General features: G+C 34.1%; 1 protein-coding gene across 1 annotated transcript in view; it reads right to left on the reverse strand.

Annotated features, from left to right (window-relative positions):
• Positions 1–1,563: 1,563 nt before the first annotated feature.
• The window catches only part of Wnt10 (Wnt oncogene analog 10), a 31,118-nt gene continuing 12,193 nt past the window's right edge, over positions 1,564–20,488 (reverse strand). The window contains exons 3-6 of the mRNA XM_089708412.1: positions 16,122–16,411; positions 2,535–2,666; positions 2,110–2,231; positions 1,564–1,802 (exon numbers count right to left, since the gene is read on the reverse strand). Of these exons, the coding sequence (XP_089564538.1) occupies positions 1,568–1,802; positions 2,110–2,231; positions 2,535–2,666; positions 16,122–16,411 (779 nt within the window). The 3' untranslated portion in view covers positions 1,564–1,567. The remainder of the gene's footprint in view (positions 1,803–2,109; positions 2,232–2,534; positions 2,667–16,121; positions 16,412–20,488) is intronic.

The raw sequence follows: 20,488 nt of genomic DNA on the forward strand, positions 1-20,488 counted from the left end.
TAAATTACGTCCTAAAAAGCTACAAGGATAAGTAGGATTCGTAGGTAATTCGCAAAAATAAAGAATCATTGCATTGTAAACAGAACCGCCTGTTCCATTATTAAGGTTCAAATTTGTTTGTATGCCGTATCAAAAATTTCCATGCTAAGAAATAGTGAAGACCGATTCAGTAGCGAATTAATAATACATGTGTCGTATACTTTCTTCGACAGCATTAACCGGATTGCCAAACAAAAGCTTCTTATCAAATCGATCACCTAGTACCGTTACAATCAGTTTTGACATCTTTGTAAACGCATTGAGAATCAACAATACACACGGATACAGTACAAAACATACAAAAGGGCTACTTGTATCCAGTCAGCTGTCAAAAATGTTACATCACTAATCTATCATGTTTGTTTGTAAGTGCTTCTGCTTCGACGATCAAGTAGTCAAAATTATCCGTGTGTAGTGAGATTTTTCGAGTGGATATTCGATGCGTCTTTTATATTTTATCGATTTAAGGATTTGTTTTCTTTAGGGTGTTTAGCATTTTACGTTGTTACATCAATAATTATAGAACAGTCCTTTAATAAAGTTCGGAAATGTTAAAAAGGAAATAGGTAGGTACTTTTGCCTTTACATTGACACAATGTAGAGCGTCAACTATTTTACATAGTATTCAATTTAATTATTTATTTTAACATTCTTGTGGTTAAGAATCAAGGGATAGCCTGTAATTGTGATTTTTATAACAAAAAAAAAACTGGGATCTCTAATATAACACTATCTCCATAAAAAGAAGTACTGTTCTAAAAATCACAAATTTGATGGAAAGGAATAATTTTAAATCTTTTGTAGGGGACTAAAACTGCATGATACTCTAGAAAATTTTATTAAAACATTACAAATTGCATTAAATCTAAAATAAATATTAAAAATAATAAATAATACGGCACTGGAATGATTTTAAAGGAATGCTTATTTACAACAGGGAATGTATACAAGTCTAAATAATTGATTTTTCTAAGTATTGTCTAGATTTAATACTGATAGCATAATAATTAATAACAGTTAACATATTGGTAGCTAATATTTATACACTTTTTTACATGGATCAAAAATTTGTGAATATGTAATGTTTTTTGCAAAGATTTTTAACTATTAAAATAATTACTACGTTCTTATTTATTCCACCAATTTTATTTAATTTTTGTTACCAAAATCCAATCCAAGATGAATTTTAAAATCCTATTTCTCTTTCCTTTTTTTGTTTCTCTTTTCTTGGTTTTATTAAAAAAAAATTACGTAACATGCGTCTAATAAGAATCTGTCTTGAATAGCGATAGTTGTGCTATGGGCCCTTAGATTAGGCATTTTTGTCATATACACTAGTATGTCTTATTTCTTTTCCTATAGTCAATGACTAACAACAGGGCCAACGTTTACAATATTTGAGTCCTTTCTAGTAAAGTCTACAACACAAAGAAATCTGGTATGTTGCGTTAGAATTCACTTCAAAAAACTCAAAGAAATCAGGAATATTACGTAGAATTCGTTCTGTGCGTTAATTCTTTTTGAATTTTCATTTGCAAACCGCCACCCATTTGTCATCCTGGCACTTCTGACAATCAACTCTACAACACCAGTGGAAGGTGCAGTTACACGGCTTGATGCTGGATTTCCTAATGAGGTCGTGGCCTCGACCACAGCACAACAAGTCGCAAGAGCCGGTCCGCGATGTTCTGCCAGTACGGCAGACTCGGCCTGATGTGCCTGATGATTCGAGCTTGGGATCCGCTTCGCAGAAACTGGGCGATCTAAGAGCAAAAATATTGTAAGTTAAGATTTGGGAAGTTTTTAAAGATTTTTTAGGACTGATTGGATAGGTACCGATGGATGGCGTGATGATTGATGAATTAAGGTATTTTCTGTGATGTTCTCTTGTAAGATATAGAGTTATTAGAATCTATTAATACCACAGAAAATTAGTCTATTATAACTATTTTAAATCATCGTATTGTTATGATATTATGATATTTAATATTATGTTAATTATTATTTCTGGAGATTTGTCAATCATCTACCTATAACTTTTATTTTAAAGCGTTTATTATGTATGCTTACTTTTCGAAGAACAAGAGGCTCGTTTTAGGCGCCGGTCGCGGTCGACTCTTCCTTCTCCCGCGAGGCCTTCCTCTTAATATTGACACACCGTTGTTAAGCTCTTCTTGAGCAACCATTAGAGCCTGATGAGCCAAATTAAATTAAGTTATACATAGAAATATAAATTGATGAGACATGTAAAATATAAAAGAAAATTCACTTAAAATATCGGCCCTGATCAAACTTTGGCGAACAAAAGAATATTTGAATATAATATTTTTCATTAGGAAATATAACTTCGTGTCTATTCCATTTAGTTTATTATAATGACAGTATACCTTCTTCAAGTTTAATCCGTAACATCTAGGGTATCGCATGTGACTCACCACCAAGTTTATTCCGAAACGAACTTTTATGAAAATACCTTATAATATTACGCAAATTACCTTACGATACTGCCTCTTAATAGTGGTCGCTACAACTCTGAAGTCCGGTGTTGCTCGCCAACACGTGCGCACTTGGCAACTCCCGGATAGCCCGTGGCATTTGCACCGGACCTCCATGTGAGATGCTAATATCTGAAAAAATAAAATGATTTGGAATACAAAAGAAAATCATTAAACAGTCTTGATGGAAAAAAAACTTATTTTTTAACGGTGCAATTACATCAAATGAGTGAATGCTCATTCTAACCCCACTATGTCAAATTATTTTAGTGTAAACAGGCGTAGAGCATTCTTTCTTTGTATTTAGTGCGTTCGAAAAGATTTTATGCAATGTTCTTATATTGAACAACACTGAATGCGAGTTTTCGTTAAAAGATCACGAAATAATGCTCTTGCTCTAGCTCTAGCTCTATGTTCGTTTGATGTAAGCATTTACATACCTACTATAGAATCAAATTAAGGTATCTGCGCATAATCGAATATTGAATGAATACATATTTTGTTTTTCTAAGCCTTCATTTGAAGTAAAACTCGTAAATTGCATTATTTACATCGTACTTTGTGCCTACATACAAAGCGTATATAAATATCTATGCCATAAAGAAAACAAGACGATCTTCTTTTCATTGGCAATCAAGATAACATATATTTTCTTCGGGCAGTTAGTTAATACCGAAATGAGTTTTATTTATCCGTATCTAAGGATATACCATTACACACAATGTAGTCTCTGACTCTCTCTCAGACTATTCACGCCGTAATTCCGCTCATCTTAGCCGACCCCTCAGGACGCGAGTCGATAAAGTTATTGCATTCACGTCACTCATTTTTCAAAGGCGGCGAACGGAATCATAAATCTGTTGTAGCTACGTGACCACATCTCGCCACAATTACACGAACCACCCACCGCTAGCTCATAACATTTACATAATTAAACGCCTCAGTGCAATCACGCTGACGTCTTAATTTCGCGAGCGCCGCCGGCGAAATAATTTCCCAAATTGAGTCGGTACGAAAACTTCAAATAAATCGGAGCAACGGCCCGCCCTCCTATCCCGGTGCCTTAATAACGTGGCATTAAGAGCGTTCGCGATAGAATTCGCCACCCAAGACGTTTGTAATACGACGTAATGAAGCTGGAATATTAAAAATGGAGTCGAACCGCTTATTATGTTCTCACCTCAGCGGGCGATTCGTGAAATACGGCGGGTTAATGTGGGCCCGCAGCCGACCCGACTATCAATAGTTTCAATAAAGCCACTTTCTATAACACTTTAGCCGGGCCTCGATGGGGCTAATGATTACGTTGTATTGATTTATTATAAGGTAATTTCGAGCTTCGATTGTATCTCATGTTTTATTTGCATATTTTGTGTAGACATAATATTATATGGATTATTAGCTTCATTTTTTATAGATTATGATTTTAATCATTGACACTTTTTATATTATTTTTAAATTATACCTTTAGTACACTACCTACTTACTTTAATGAAAAATCATAAAACACAAGCACAACCAAAAAGGCACTGCGTCCGAGTTTTCTTTCAATCTTTGTTCTCGCTATTAACATCATTGTAATGAGTAATGTATGAATATTAAGGTACATAATATGAAGCAGTATTAAAAATACATAAGTACATGTCATCAGCTACTTTAATTGAGCCGTTCAAGAATATAAAGTGTTTATGTAGTGTCGATGGACGCACACATTACACCATCATTTCCGACGCTGAGTAAATATGATGTCATTAAGAACTGGTTCAGAAATGGTAGCAAAAACTAGACAAATAATGATACAGTATGTTTTAACCTATCATTATATACAATAGCCCAATTAAAAATGCCCCGTAGTATGTAATTTTGTTTGACGCGCCTTATAAATATCGCGGAGGTGACTTTGTCTCAAGGTTGTTTTGGGATTTAAGTACAAGTTTAGATATTATATAATTACGAAAATTGCTAAAATAAAACAACGCTACTTCGTTGTAATAATGAGTTTTACATACGAGCTTACGGCAATTGTCGCATAATTGTTTCTTACGGATAAGAAATTTTTTTTATTTAACAAGAACGTCGAAAATGTAACTTTAATTGCTTTGTTTTGAAAGGTATTTTGTTTTTTTATTGGAAACTAGCGGTCCGCCCCGGCTTCGCCCGTGGTACATATTTATGTTTTCTCTACATAAGAACCATCCTCGTACTTCAAGGAATAAAATAAAAAAAGAATTATCGAAATCGGTTCAGCCGTTCTCGAGTTATGCGCTTACCAACACGTCATTTTGCAATTCATTTTTATATACAGGGTGTCCCACTATTGGTATACTAAGCGCCAAGGGACTTGTAGTTTTGCATACACTGATCACGTAAAAAATACTTACAACAACAAAATTACATCAAAAAATTTTTGCCAAATTTTTCCTGAAAATCCACATTTTCTTCTCTAGCTTCGCGCAGCCGGCATATACCACTTCTCTAACGTGAGCATTTTGTCTATGAAAACATAATCTTAAACGATAGGTCACGTGCTGGTAGCAAACATGGGTGGGTTGCTTGTTATGGGTGTACACATAGAGTTTTAAGAATTCATCTATTTGAAAAAAAAACTGCGTCTGGAATTTTATAAGTATTTTTTACGTACTCAGCGTATGCAAAACTATAAACTCCTTTGAGCTTAGTATACCAACAGTGGGACACCCTGTATAAGAAGATTAATAAGGCAGAAAATTTGGACGATGCAGTATTGCTCTTTTTTTTATTTTGAAAGCTATTTTCACATAAATATTTGACAGTTGTTTAACGTCTCTTGTTTTCAGAGATGCATGTTTAAGCTCATTCTTGAAAAATGACAATGAATTAGTATGTTTTTGGATATTATGTTGTATTCTTTACTGAAGGCATAGTAATGTAATACAAATTTTTACTCTCTTCGATTCGTTCAAATCTACTACATAAACAGCATAATGTCATCCATGCTGCGTACTTACCCATTAATCTACAGGAAATAAATACTTGTCTTTAGCAATATCTCAGCTATCGTGAATGTTTGCGTAATCTCTTGAGCGATTAGCACTGAATAATGCTAATAGGTTTGAGATGACCGAAGCTAATGCGACGGACAAATGAATTACTAAACCATCGGAATGTCCTAGAGTCGAAGCTAGTCATTTCATAAAGCCGGCTACTCACGTATCTGCAGCTGGGGCAACATTGGAATTGTACCCTTAATTGGCTCCTTAATTGTGATGTGTATAGGCAAGCAGGGACAATTTCGAGAACAGCTGAAATTGCTCCAACCGCCGTGAAACCGAGATTGTTCCAATATTGCCACTGCGGCAGGTCGGTGAGTAGCCGGCTTTACTCAACTGCATTTAGAATACTCGTGATATCTCTTCAATGAGGCATTTCGATGGATACCTATATCTAATTAATAAATACCACTTTCCATTTGGTTCATAAATTTTGTTGAACTAGTAATAAATCGGTAAAGTCGCTTATTGGATGATGCTAATTTGTAACTACGCAGTTGATTTGTAATTGAATTGAAGAGGTTCCGAGTGACCTGAATGAAGTCTTAGAATTTCAGATGATAGATTATGGAAAATCCTTGATACGCTTTTAGTGTGTATCTGTAATGTCTCATAAATGTAGGTAGATAGTCCATTGAATAAAAAGTTCTAGAGTGCGTGAGTGAGTAACGTAAGATGTTTCTTCGGAAACATGTCAAGAGTCCCTAGGTAATAAACATACTAAAACCCCGGGACACTAGGAGGAGCCCCGGAGTGGGGGGAGGGGGAAAATGAGTCCATTTTTTCATTTTTCGCTTAAATCTCAAAAACGGTACATGTTAGAGAAAAACTTTCAAGGAAAAGTTGAAAGGCCATAAAATTATCTACAAGTTGTACCTCAATCATTTTTTCCTATATCCTACCGTTTCTGAGTTATACGCAGTAAAAAATGATTTTGGCTCAAATAATTTCCCCATACTACACATCAATCGATCAATAAATATTTATTTCTTCCAAAAAACTCAAATGTGCAACTTGTGACCGGTACTGATAGATTGCTCTTAATTAGGTCTATAATTGGTAAAATAAACACATTCCTCCATGGAAGCCTTTAGGAGGAATCGATTGTCAAAATGTTATATTAGGGCAGTTTGAGTTACTGAACTTGATCTTTTTATTTTTTTCTTCCAAAAAAACTCAAAAGTGCATCTTGTGACCGGTTCAGATAGATTGCTCATAATTAGGTCTATCATTGATAAAAATACCAGATTCCACCGCGGAGGCGTTTACGGGTAATTGAATTTTATTAGGGTAGTTACGATACTTGAACTTTTTATTTTTTTTCTTCCAAAAACTCAAAAGTGCAACTTGTGACCGGTACTAATAGATTGCTCTTAATTAGGTCTATAATTGGTAAAATAAACACATTCCTCCATGGAAGCCTTTAGGAGGAATCGATTGTCAAAATATAACATTAGGGTAGTTTGAGTTACTGAACTTGATCTTTTTATTTTTTTCTTCCAAAAAACTCAAATGTGCAACTTGTGACCGGTACTGATAGATTGCTCTTAATTAGGTCTATAAATGGTAAAATAAACACATTCCTCCATGGAAGTCTTTAGGAGGAATAGATTGTCAAAATATTATATTAGGGCAGTTTGAGTTACTGAACTTGATCTTTTTATTTTTTTCTTTCAAAAAACTCAAAAGTGCAACTTGTGACCGGTACAGATAGATTGCTCATAATTAGGTCTATCATTGATAAAAATACTAGATTCCACCACGGAGGCGTTTACGGGGAATTGAATTTTATTAGGGTAGTTACGATACTTGAACTTTTTATTTTTTTTCTTCCAAAAAACTCAAAAGTGCAACTTGTAACCGGTACCGATAGATTGCTCATAATTAGGTCTATCATTGATAAAAAAACCAGATTCCACCATGGAGGCGTTTAGGAGGTATTGAATTTTATTAGGGTAGTTACGATCACTTGAACTTTTTAACTAACTGCCCTAATAAAATTCAATTCCCCGTAAACGCCTCCATGGTGGAATCTGGTATTTTTATCAATGATAGACCTAATTATGAGCAATCTATCGGTACCGGTCACAAGTTGCACTTTTAAGTTTTTTGGAAGAAAAAAAATAAAAAGTTCAAGTATCGTAACTACCCTAATAAAATTCAATTCCCCGTAAACGCCTCCGTGGTGGAATCTAGTATTTTTATCAATGATAGACCTAATTATGAGCAATCTATCTGTATCGGTCACAAGTTGCACTTTTGAGTTTTTTGAAAGAAAAAAATGAAAAAATCAAGTTCAGTAACTCAAACTGCCCTAATATAATATTTTGACAATCGATTCCTCCTAAAGGCTTCCATGGAGGAATGTGTTTATTTTACCAATTATAGACCTAATTAAGAGCAATGTATCAGTACCGGTCACAAGTTGCACATTTGAGTTTTTTGGAAGAAAAAAATATTTATTGATCGATTGATGTGTAGTATGGGGAAATTATTTGAGCCAAAATCATTTTTTACTGCGTATAACTCAGAAACGGTAGGATATAGGAAAAAATGATTGAGGTACAACTTGTAGATAATTTTATGGCCTTTCAACTTTTCCTTGAAAGTTTTTCTCTAACATGTACCGTTTTTGAGATTTAAGCGAAAAATGAAAAAATGGACTCATTTTCCCCCTCCCCCCACTCCGGGGCTCCTCCTACTGTCCCGGGGTTTTAGTATGTTTATTACCTAGGGACTCTTGACATGTTTCCGAAGAAACATCTTACGTTACTAACTCACGCACTCTAGACCCCCCTTGGAGGGACTCATTCAATGGACTAAGAGGTTACTTTTTGTTTTGAGTATTTGTTCGTATCTTTTTCTTAAGATATAATATAGAGTAACTTGTATACATGTGTGTGTATATGTAGGCAAACTAAGTCTGTCTCTCTAGAATAGAGATTCTTCAGTAGGTAGGTACCTCTTTCCGAAAATTAATGAACCCAAAAATATATTTTATACATCCAAAATCGAACATATATTCCCATCGAGTTCTAATTTAATAAAAGATTTCAAATCTCATTTACACCGTGTTGTCGATCACGTAACGCCGTATGCGTGCATAAGCCAGCCGATAATAGAATTAAATCGTTTTGTGTAGTGTATGGCCTTATAATACGTACCTACTACATATATAATATTGATTTATAGTACCAACTAAAATTGTATTGTATTCGTTCATGCCTTGAGTTGTTTATTTAAAAACAAGCTGAGACACCTTCGATCTGTAGGGTAGCGAGTAAATATGTGAAACAGGTGAATATCAATTATCTAAGGTTCTAGAAGGAAACAGTGTCTGTAATTATTTCGTGGTGCGTGGAGCGTGTTGCAGAATTATATTTGCGGAATTATAAGGGCAATAGTCTACGAGATTTGGAAGATAATCTCGAGATAATGCGAGTTACGAAGCCCCATAAGCTTAATTTCATTGCCAATTTGGTGTTATTAGTTACTCATAAAATGGGCTACATGTTCATATTGAGGTTATTTTCAATATCATAATATAGTCAAGGGCAATTAAAATCAAATCCATAATCTAATACACGCATAACAAAATATTAACTCTTCGAATAGATTTTTGTAATATAATTATCACTTCGGTTCTCTAATGTGATACCTAATTTTGTGTGGGTTGAGATGTATCTTTTGTTAGTCGGCTGAAGAAAAGTGACCGTTGTTACACCGAAACAAACTTTGAAACACCAATTATTAAATAATATACCGATTAGGCGTTAAAATATGGATTTATGTTATGATTGTATTATAATTACAATATTTTTACATGAACTCTTTTAGTGTTATTCCAACTTAGTGCAACTAAGTATGCATTTTTATTTAATATTTCAAAGATCGGGATTCGTAATAGTGCAGTTGTCAATTCACATTTTTTGGGCTCTCTAATAAAAAAATAAAAGCAGAAGTTCTCCTTATCATCCTTCTATTGTAATGTTCAGATTAACACCAAACTGACTTCCACCAAGTCACCCAACTGTTACACCACGGTGCAATAGAAGCCGACTTTATTTTGACATTAATATAAATATCATCGCAGGTTATTACGGCGAGCGTGTCTAACTGAGATCTCTCTGGGAGGCTGTTAATTATATCCCCACAAAACAAAATATTAGAACGAACAATGGTCAAGTGTGGGGTCCGGACCACCGCCTGCGTTACATATTTGTAGCTAATTCCCGTGATAGGTCATGGTTATGACGTCAGATGTAATTTAAAAAGTTTACGCCTCTAAGGGTATTTTATACTGTAATCACTTCTTCTATGAAGTGTATCTTGATCATGATTGAAATACCAAGTACCTATTGATTGAGTAGTAGGTACGCATTAAGCGCAAGATTTTTCTCACTTTAAGACTGAAAAAATGTCAAGAATTTTAATTGTAAAGGAAAATTATAAGCACTTAATATGTACCTACGTATAAAATTGAAACTGGAAAATTTTTAACAATAAAAGTCATTGTTCAGACTTATAAAAAAACACACGATCACCTTCTCTTTCGTATACATAAAAGCATAATAAAAGTTAACAAATTGAGCATAATCTCAGTAAATAAATTATCATAATGAATAGGCTATATAATATTTCATTCTGTATCCACGGAAATTCATATACTAATCTCCACTTTATGCCATAAACGCAACTTTGTTACTTAATTATCGTTAAACAGGGGCCACAGTGGACGACCATAAAATGTCAAATAAAACCACGTGTTTATATTAATTTATGTAATAAACTGCTTTTTTGCATCGCTACTGGATAAGCTAGTCGTATAATTGTTCACATTAATTTTGTTAATTTACGACAAACTGACAGTAAAAATATCTTGAAAATTCAATGGCAATGATATTTAGTTTTCCAATTTTGCATTACAATATTAACGTGTAAAAATAGCTTGTGTAGGTAATATCAGTACCTGCTATATTGTAGATACTTCCTCTATACGTCTCTATACGATTTCTAAAATTCAAAGTTAGTTTATCAAGAAATCAAACAAAATATAAAATAAATCATATTCCAAGTTAACTGTTTATCACCTTCCAATGAATCTATTAGGCGTTATAAACATTATAATTAAAAGATTTCGCAGCTTCGAGACTATTTAGGTGAAATAAAAAATAATAATAGTTGTAGAAGACGTAATAATATAAGAGCCCACGACGGCCAGACTTTCCTTTCTTTCGGAAAGTTGAAAGTTTCTCTGTATATGTCTCCGATACAGATAAGAACGGCTAGCGATTATCAAGTCTGGGTTGTGGTTACTTTGGCAGGAAACAGGTAGTAAGGGTGTATAAAATTGTACCTAACTTTCATTATAGTTTAAAAGCTAAATTTTATATATGTTACTTGGGGACCTATAAAAAGACATTACCTTAAGAGCCAGACAGTTTTCATGGTTCTTACATCTAGCCAGACACATTTAAAAAATAACTAACATATCATCAAATTCACATAATTACCTAAAAGCGTGACAAATATGAAATAACCCACTAAAAACATTATTTAACTATAATTATTAAAAAAATAAAAGTATAATATATAAGTAATAAAGTTATAACTTATCTTTTACTTAGACTTATGTTGATGGAATTTCACGTATCCCGATGACTTTTTTATTGTGTCATCGAGATACGTGAAATTTCATCAACATAAACCCCCGTAAAAGATAAGTAATAACTTTATTACTTATAAATTATACTTTTATTTTTTTAATAATTATAGTTAACTAATGTTTTAGTGGGTTATTTCATATTTGTTACGCTTTTAGGTAGTTATGTGAATTTGATGATATGTTAGTTATTTTTTAAATGTGTCTGGCTAGATGTAAGAACCATGAAAACTGTCTGGCTCTTAAGGTAATGTCTTTTTATAGGTCCCCAAGTAACATATATAAAATTTAGCTTTTAAACTATAATGAAAGTTAGGTACTATTTTATACACCTTCACTACCTGTTTCCTGCCAAAGTAACCACAACCCAAACTTGATAGTCGCTGGTCGTTCTTATCTGTATAGGAGACATATACAGAGAAACTTTCAACTTTCCGAAAGAAAGGAAAGTCTGGCCGTCGTGGGCTCTTGATCTATAATTATCTCACTATAAATGTCACAGACAACCGGCGGGCGAAGCCGCGATATAAATTAGGCGCTCGCCTCCACCATATAATTAACCCCTATAAACGAATCACAAATTAAATAATTTGTACCTATGCGCTGTTTGTATTATAAAAAAGTACAGGCGTGAATAAAATTGTTTAAGTAATTGTTGTAATTTTTTTAAATTAAACGTGGATGATAATTCTGGTGTTGAGGTTTAATTATGAGACTTATAGGTCCTAAAGTTGATTTGTTTAATACTAGTTTATTTACCTACATTACGTATGTCTACGAAAAAACCACAGATTAGAGAATAGTTACTTCGTAACAGATACATCACTCCCATACAAAAGCTAAAATACCTACGCTATATTTACCTACAAAATGCGCCGCAAATCGGCTGCAGTAAGAAATGTACTCTACGAACACGCACCGAGAAGCAAGTTTCCCGCGCACGCCGCGTGATTGCGTCATCAAACGAAAACTTTAGGGTTGTACCGAGCGCGTAAATTAAACACAGAGTTGCTGAAACACTCAATTTTTTATTGTTATCTAATTATGTTTGTTACATTATACAATAAAAAAAATGAAATCTTATTGATAGTAGTTGTTTCCTACGGTTTCACCCGCGTGGACCCGCTATATGTGTCTCCTGGATAAAAAGTAGCCTGGTAGGTTTGTTGGTTTGAAAAAAAGACAATTCCTTGTTATTCACTCTTGAACTCCGACACCCGTCCACATCGCAATAACCGGGCATCTTGGTAGCGAGCGCGGGAAACGTGACGCGGGTGCGCAGTCTCGCGTGTGCCAACCAACTGCCGCTTGGGTCGGTACCGACCTACTGTGCGGTAGGCACTTATAGCGCGACCTTGAGCGAGTGACGGAGGCCTGGAAAAAACTTATAGGCTTAAGGTCAGTGGAAATGTAAAACATCTAGTTTCCATAAAATGCATCGCGAAGTCGATTATGCTACCTTAGTGCTTACTTTAGAAGAATGTAGAGACGATAATATTCTTAACAACGTCATATTATGATATAAGTCATGGTATACGATCAAATTCCACAAGTAAAACATTCAAATACGAACAGCATTTCAAACTGTATACGATAGTATTTAACAACGACTTGACATGTTTATTATTAGTAGAGGCTTATTAAATTATTATAAGTAATCCGGTACGGTAGGTCCGGTATTTTGGCTTAGCTATGCTTAGCTCCCAGTTGACTGGCGTGGCAGATTAGTTGATGGACAATAACAAATCAGTAAGTGACATATTTATGTGTGAGACACGTGCTCGACTCGACTGTACCTCATGATTTAACAGCGGACTTAGGCGGGCTGCGTGTTTTTATTTCATATTTTGTTTAATATTAGATTAGCTTGACGCAAATAGTTTTGTATTTGCAATCAGCATGTGAAGGTAAACTTTGGTTATCAGTTTAAAAATCAACTCGTTTTACAAGTTGATAAGTTTTATCGTAATAAAATTCGATTAAGCCTCGGTATTGATATAATGAACATTGTATTTTATGAGGCCGTCACAGCTGGGCAATATAATTGTGTATTTTAAGTGAATGTACGGGACCACCCAGATTTGTGATTACAGCCACGCCCCTTCACTTCGATTCTGGATGTCTTTAACGCCTTCGTCGACCATTTTGTTTAGCCCTTGTTTATATACGACACGTGGGCGGTGGAAAACAAAGTATTAATAATAGAATATTATTATGCTCTTATTTGAAATGGGGTATAAAATGCTGAAGTTATTGTATGAGATATTTAATGTAATAGTGGATTTGGTCTCTAAAATTTTACTGATTGATAAGCTTGAAAGCTGTCGCTTAAGTTTTTTAGAATACCAAGATGGATGTAAAGAAACGATGTTTTTTTAAGAAACCGTACCTAAGTATAGCAAGTCTCTCTTTAGCTTAATGATCTAAGCTCTTTAGATATAAATTAGACTCGATCATTTATTTCTTGGGTCAAATTTACTTGCAAAGCTCATGAAAATCAAAAAATATTACATAAACACATATTATTGAAATAACTGTAATAAAATTATTTCATGTTAAGTAAATCATTTAACGTAACGGCACCAGTCTTGTACAGATTAAGGAAAAAATTGAAGTTTTTTGCAAATTTCTCGTAGGTTTTTTAACTTTATTGGATATTGTTTAGTTATACCTTTAGTTCAATGTTAGTTTAACGTAACCAATGTTAGAAAAAAGATTACAATGCATAAATAATGAAGTTATTTATAAATTAAAAAACCACTTTTTTGCACCAGTGTTGGACAGTGAAAAATCTAATGATGGACACCCAGTTTTGGACAACATCCAGTTATGAACACCCATTTATGGACTGTACCTAATGTCGTTTCTCCAGTTATTTATACTTGGAGAAGACTTCTAGTTATCAATAGAATCTTGAAAATGATGATTGGGACTTCTTCTTCTTCGTCATATCACTCTAGTCAGAGCGAACGTGGTCAACATGCGGTTTGGGGTGTAGATGTTGCCCTCTTCACGATGTTCCGCCATATCTCCCTGTTTCCTGGCATTCCGCTACACTCGTGAAGTGAATCACCAATCTGAATCCGCCAGCAGCCTTAATCTGATCGGTCCATCGATATGGATTCCAAATTGTAGCACGAGGCAAAAAGATTTTTTTAAACTGTTGTCAAGATGGTGTGGATGAAATTTAAGCGTGTGTGCTATATGGTGGTGAAATTTAGCAGCAGACAACGATCCAAACAGTTCATCAGAGAACTCTCTATGATAGATGCGTTACAATACGCATAAGTATGCGACTTCTCTACGCAGTGATAGAGAATGAAGCCGAGAACGAGTCGCACAGCACATAATGACCCATTGTTCTAAAATATATTCTTCATGTTTAGATAGATATTATGTTGTTGGACCCATTAGTGTAATTTTAACAAAAAATATCAATGTCCATTATAGGAACCAAAGCAAATCCAGTCATGGACAATTGTTGTACAATATTGGAACCCTTTGTTTGAAATGGTCGTGATAGGTATATTATTAATCAGAAAGAAAAGACAATACAGAAAAGCGCATGTAATTAATACCTTTAAAAAAAGTTTATTTTCGACATATGTCCATAAATGGATATATCCATAGAATTAAATCCAGTTATGGACACTGATGAATTTTATTTAAACAACATAACCTATCATGATACTAAATCGTGTAATATTTCGTACACTTAACTACTATAAATAAAAGTAATATCAAATTTTGCTGACATTTATACAAAAATTCTTATAACCAAAATTGTGTCCTCACTTCCTTAAGGATTTTCTTAGTAAAAACGGATTTCTTAAAAACGAGTCGCAGCAACTAAACATAACGTTCTGCCATCTTCAAACATTTTGGCCGAAAAAGATGAAATGTCGTATTTTAATAGCTTATGAACCAAACTTTTATTTTAAGTATTGCCAAATTATGTAACGTTAATTTTGGTCTTAATATTTAAATTTAATATTTATTTTGTCCATTACTGGATGCTTGTCCACGACTGGTGCCGTTACCTTATGTTGTTTAAGATTAGGTACCTAATTATTTCTGCATGAACAAAAATAACAAAGAAATTTAAAAGTAAGCTTTGTGATTTCACGTCCAATTAGTTGTTAATTTTGTATTCACCCCGCGGCAATACAAGTATTCGTCTAATAAAGAAATTGGAGGGCCATCAACACTAGTGCAGTCTTTTGGCTCTCTTTGTAGATCAAACGAATTATATACATTAATTCAATCGTCTTGACTCTATTCTATTGGGGATAAAAACGCTACTCGATTGTAGTCACGTGATCCCTTGCGGGTACCTACTTATAATAGTCATAGGTAATATATTATGAAAAAGTTCCCCTTAACCTGTCTGTATAGTAGACACGCTTTTAATGTACCTAGATTATGCTTATTCTATACAGCCGGTGTTATTATTAGATATCAAAGAATTCTTCTTTTTCATACTCCTACACTGTTTTAAGGTTTTGAATTGATAGACAAAGATAGAAGAACATGTCATATTGTTAAATTCTAAATTTCGTGTGCACAACGAGGTAGAGCCGCTTTCTGAAGAAACTTGCGTTTCACTAAGAAAGGTAGGTATACTTTCAACATGTGAACATACGTTGTAATTTTTAGGTTATGTTTTAATCATTAATAAACTGTATGCACGCGATTAATACAAAAGAACATAACTATTTAAGCTACAAGCTATGCCGCGCGGTTTCTCTAAGCCTTTTGTGTTATTCTACTTAACCTACATCTCTGCAAAGTTTCATCCAAATCCATCTATTAGTTTTTTCGTGAATGAGTAATAAACATCCATCCAACCTGACAAACTTTTTCGTTATAATATTGTAGAAATCTAACTATACTCACCGATCTACCCGCATTATTGTTATGCACATTAATCTTCGACTGCAGATCGTCCACCTGGTCTCTAACATCCAGAAACTTCTTCGAGAACTCGATGCCATACGCTAGGTTGTGAGAGCAGCCGCTCCACTCCCATTTGTTGGCGCGCAACCGCCCTCTTGGGTCGTGGGAGGCCCGGTACCCCACGGGGTCGCAACCGCAAGATAGCAGGCGACCTTGTGCGCAGGCGCGGGCTATCGAGTGGACCACACCCGCGGCGGTTAGCGCGTACAGGAATGAGGACTCGCGGAAACCTAGAATTTAAAGTAGTTAGTTTGGCAATGTGTTATATTGGTAAATTTATACTGATTAAATGATCAGTATGTTTTAAATAAATTTGCAGATTTGTTGTTAAAATAGAAGGCATGGTAATGCTAGGTAATGTTAGGTTTAACAATTAAAAAAAATATATACGGTCGAATTGAGAACCGCCTCCTTTTTTTAAAGTCGGTTAAAAAGAGCGTGTGCTGAGCACACTTGCCAAAGTGCTTCATTGGTAAGATTCAAAGATACCAAAATGGTCACCTTACTCCATGACGTTTCGGTTTCACATCAAAAATGAGAAAATGTTCCAATAAATTGTTAATTACTACAAGTCAGTTTTTAAAAGAATTTGTAAGTTTTTATGGGACTATGTACAGCAACGTACGCATTAGCGATTTGTAAAAGAAACATAGAGTTACTAGAGGACAGAGGTCCGCCCCGGCTTCGCCCGTGGTACATATTTCGCAATAAAAAGTAGCCTATGTCCTTTCTCGGGTATCAAAATATCCACATACCAAATTTCATGCAAATTGGTTCAGTAGTTTAGGCGTGATTGAGTAACAGACAGACAGACAGAGTTACTTTCGCATTTATAATATTAGTATGGATTGATCACAGAGCGTATCTATCTAGTATAAAGTTACTCTATGTGATTACAATTTTTTTTACAAACAACTAGAACTCCCAGTCTCCCATTCAACTATTAGTGTCTTTGCCTTTATGTCCGCTATATATTCAAGAATTATGTTAATTAACTTCCAATAAAAGCCTCTATGCAGGAACATCAATGAAAGCCTGTTTCTTTATTTTTCATATTCAGTGTGGTCTACTCAAACTAAGGATATAGAATATAGATGTTATTCTGATCACTAATAACTTTCATAAACACTTAAGTCGTAAAATTATAATTGCATGATAACTAAATAACGGCTTCTATATTTTTTCAAGTTTATTTTTAAGTTACTTGTAGTGCCTATAAGTTTAGCATAATAAACATAATTTTAAAAATATTTCGTAATACTGGATGACGAAATTGCACATATTTTCTCTATTCTTGTGATAGAGATAAATAAATACTTATTAAATATTAACCAATAATTATTAAATTTATATATCTAGAAGCCAAATTCTTACATTTTTATAGCACTTATGTAGTATCACCCACGGAGTATCACCACACCGGTTCGTAAAGTTCTATCTCGTTCGTCTACAGCTACGACCGATAATTCACAATTCAGTAATTTTAATAGCTACAGATCAATGTATAAAACGGCGAAGAGTAATATATAACAAAACAATGAGGTATTTATGAAGCGTACAAGTTTAGCGCATATCAGAAGCAATATCGCAAGCCATCAGGAAGCCGCTAAGTTCGCTCTAAATCTTATACATAATCCAAAGATGTGAGCAGCATATCTCCGCTGTATCTGTCGCATTGCCGCCAATACCAAAGAACGCGGACGTTCGATCGAACATTTATCTATTCTATTGCAATAAATTAAACTGTGAACCATTCGAGATGCGAAGATAAGCTATTGCCTTCGGACAATGTAATCTTTTTACCTTAAACAGAATCATAGGGTATTTGCATTTGACTTAGGTTATGTTCGGTCAGTTAATTGTCGCTTGTAACTCTCCGAAGGTTAATAATGTGCTATTCTGGCTATTTCATTGTGTCGGCCTGAATGGACGCTGTGATGTTGGTATTAAAACGATTTTAAGAGCCCTCATGCTTTAATAGGCAATTAAGATGCTGTAAGCGTTCGACCACCTGCTCTCCGATTCGATTCCTGGTTTTTATAGTGTTTACGGTTATCTGTAATTGATAAATGTGCGGAATTCTTTTCCTTATACTACAAGCAATTTATTCTCTGCGTAATCTTAAAGTGTCTTAAAAAGTCGTGTTGTTTTAAATTAAAGGGTTGATGTAGATGCTAGGGCTTAAGAGCTTTAGCTAGTTGATTTGATCTTAGAATTCTTGGGTTTTAATTATAGACTTGACTTTATAATGATTTGTGCGTCTTACATTACAATTTATTTTTACTATGGGATGACTTGACGATTTAAATATTATGGATAAATGAGATATATTGTAATGGTTGTTCAGCCAATATAAAAAGATACGATATTAAATTCAACGTTTTTTTTGAGAAACTGTTCTTACAAGAGTGCTAATACGATTACTTAATAACGTTTGAACTACGCTACTATATTTATGAAGACTCTTTTTCTGTAACTCTTTTTATACATACGTACATCATACATTAACAGATAAAATACGAAGACTAAAATGCTAAATATATATTAGGTATGATTATCAGAGTTACTTCTAGGAGAAAAATCTGTACCAATTTACATAGTCATAACTACAATAGCACAAAGGTCTCATGAATGACGAGTTACTATTAAGAAACTACAGAGAATACCTATAGAAGAAAATAATAAAATAAAAATCAATATAAAAATAATTCTCACAGTGCATTAAACGGGACTGATGAATCGATATCAGAATCGAGTAAATTAATTCGATTGTATCGAATGATTAATACGATTGCCGCGTTATCAATGGATTAGGATAGTGAGCAGTCTAATTGACGTCGAGATACGGTTGATTAGAATTAAGGAGTTTTTATTTCGGGATAGCGTGATATGATGCATACACAGTGGGCTAATTAATACCAGTTATTTATATATTTTTTTTGGGTATGGGATATTAAAGACGTATAAAGTGACGTCCATAAAAACTTACGTAAAGAAAATGAAATATAATAAAGAATTCTGAGTTAATAGGTATTAGCGTGTTTTGAATTTGTTTAACTAATTTTGCCTATGACTTGTGTAAACTACATATAACATAAACTTTAAAGTTTAAACATTAGTATAGGACGGAAGAGGAGGAGGATATAAGGAACATTTCTCATATAGGTTCACTTCGATTAAACTTCCGTGGTATTTTTTTACTATTGTTCGCTCCAATAACATAAATTTTATATCTATTCGCTTTAATTCTGCCTTCTAGTAATAGTATTAAAAATAAAGCAGTCGTGCCATATAAATCAAATGTACAATACAGTACGAGTGAGCGCATGAAAGATGCATAAGTTCGTAAAAGTCCTCGATTCTAGGTCATCAAACTTACAGCAAAAACGGGACAGCACATGATTTAGGATGATTCAAGTATAATATAATGATAATCATTATAAATCAAGCATTATCTGCTGCGATCATCTCTTGTCAAGTGAATTAATACTTTGTGATTGGAGGGACGTTTAGACGTCACGATACGGTTTGTCGTGTCGTGAAGTTTTGACACTTTTAAGAAGAAATGCTTAGTTGAAGTTTTAAATAATGGACGTGGAAGAACAGAGGTGATGCTTCACGTGGTACAGAATAAAATGTAGTAGATTTATTGTTATATTATTTTACATATAGAGTTTTGGTTGAATTATTTTAACATGACCAATTTAAACAGAATTTATTCCATTATAATTTTAAGTTGCAAAATGGCATAATTTTATTGCATTCGATATTGTCAAAAAAATTAAAGACTACGGGAAGAAGAGCTGATAAAATTAAAAGTTTGTAATTACAGTACAGAGCAGGACCTCATTTCTACAGAAATGATGATGATGATGAGGTCCTACTTTATGTTTTTTTCAGTTGCTTATCTGAACGTTTGTTACATACGTCTTTTGCCTTCTCTTGCATTATTTTCTGGCTACGACACCACAAAATATCGTATCATATAAAACACCGTTACGTTATCAATAACATCGGTTTCATTTCCGAAGAATGTTACGGTGTACCGGCCGTATAGGGCGATTATTGTTTATTTATAAGATTCCGCTTTTTCCAAGAGCCCAGTGACAAATTTATATTTGCTGATGCGTTGAAACTCGATAGCATCGATCTGTAGCAATATATACCACGCTCGATTGATCGACTTCGAAGGTTAGAGTTATGGGTGACCGGAACGCGTGTATGGAGAATTTATATATAATAGCTGTTTTGTTTGATTGTTTTATAGAGTAGAGCTGTTGAGTTTTAGTAATAGAGGTGTGGAATTA

The sequence above is a fragment of the Colias philodice genome, chromosome 2 (assembly GCF_061535455.1).
Source record: "Colias philodice isolate Cphi_HAF_F1 chromosome 2, ilColPhil1 Martin Lab GWU primary, whole genome shotgun sequence".
NCBI classification, from domain to species: Eukaryota; Metazoa; Arthropoda; class Insecta; order Lepidoptera; family Pieridae; genus Colias; species Colias philodice.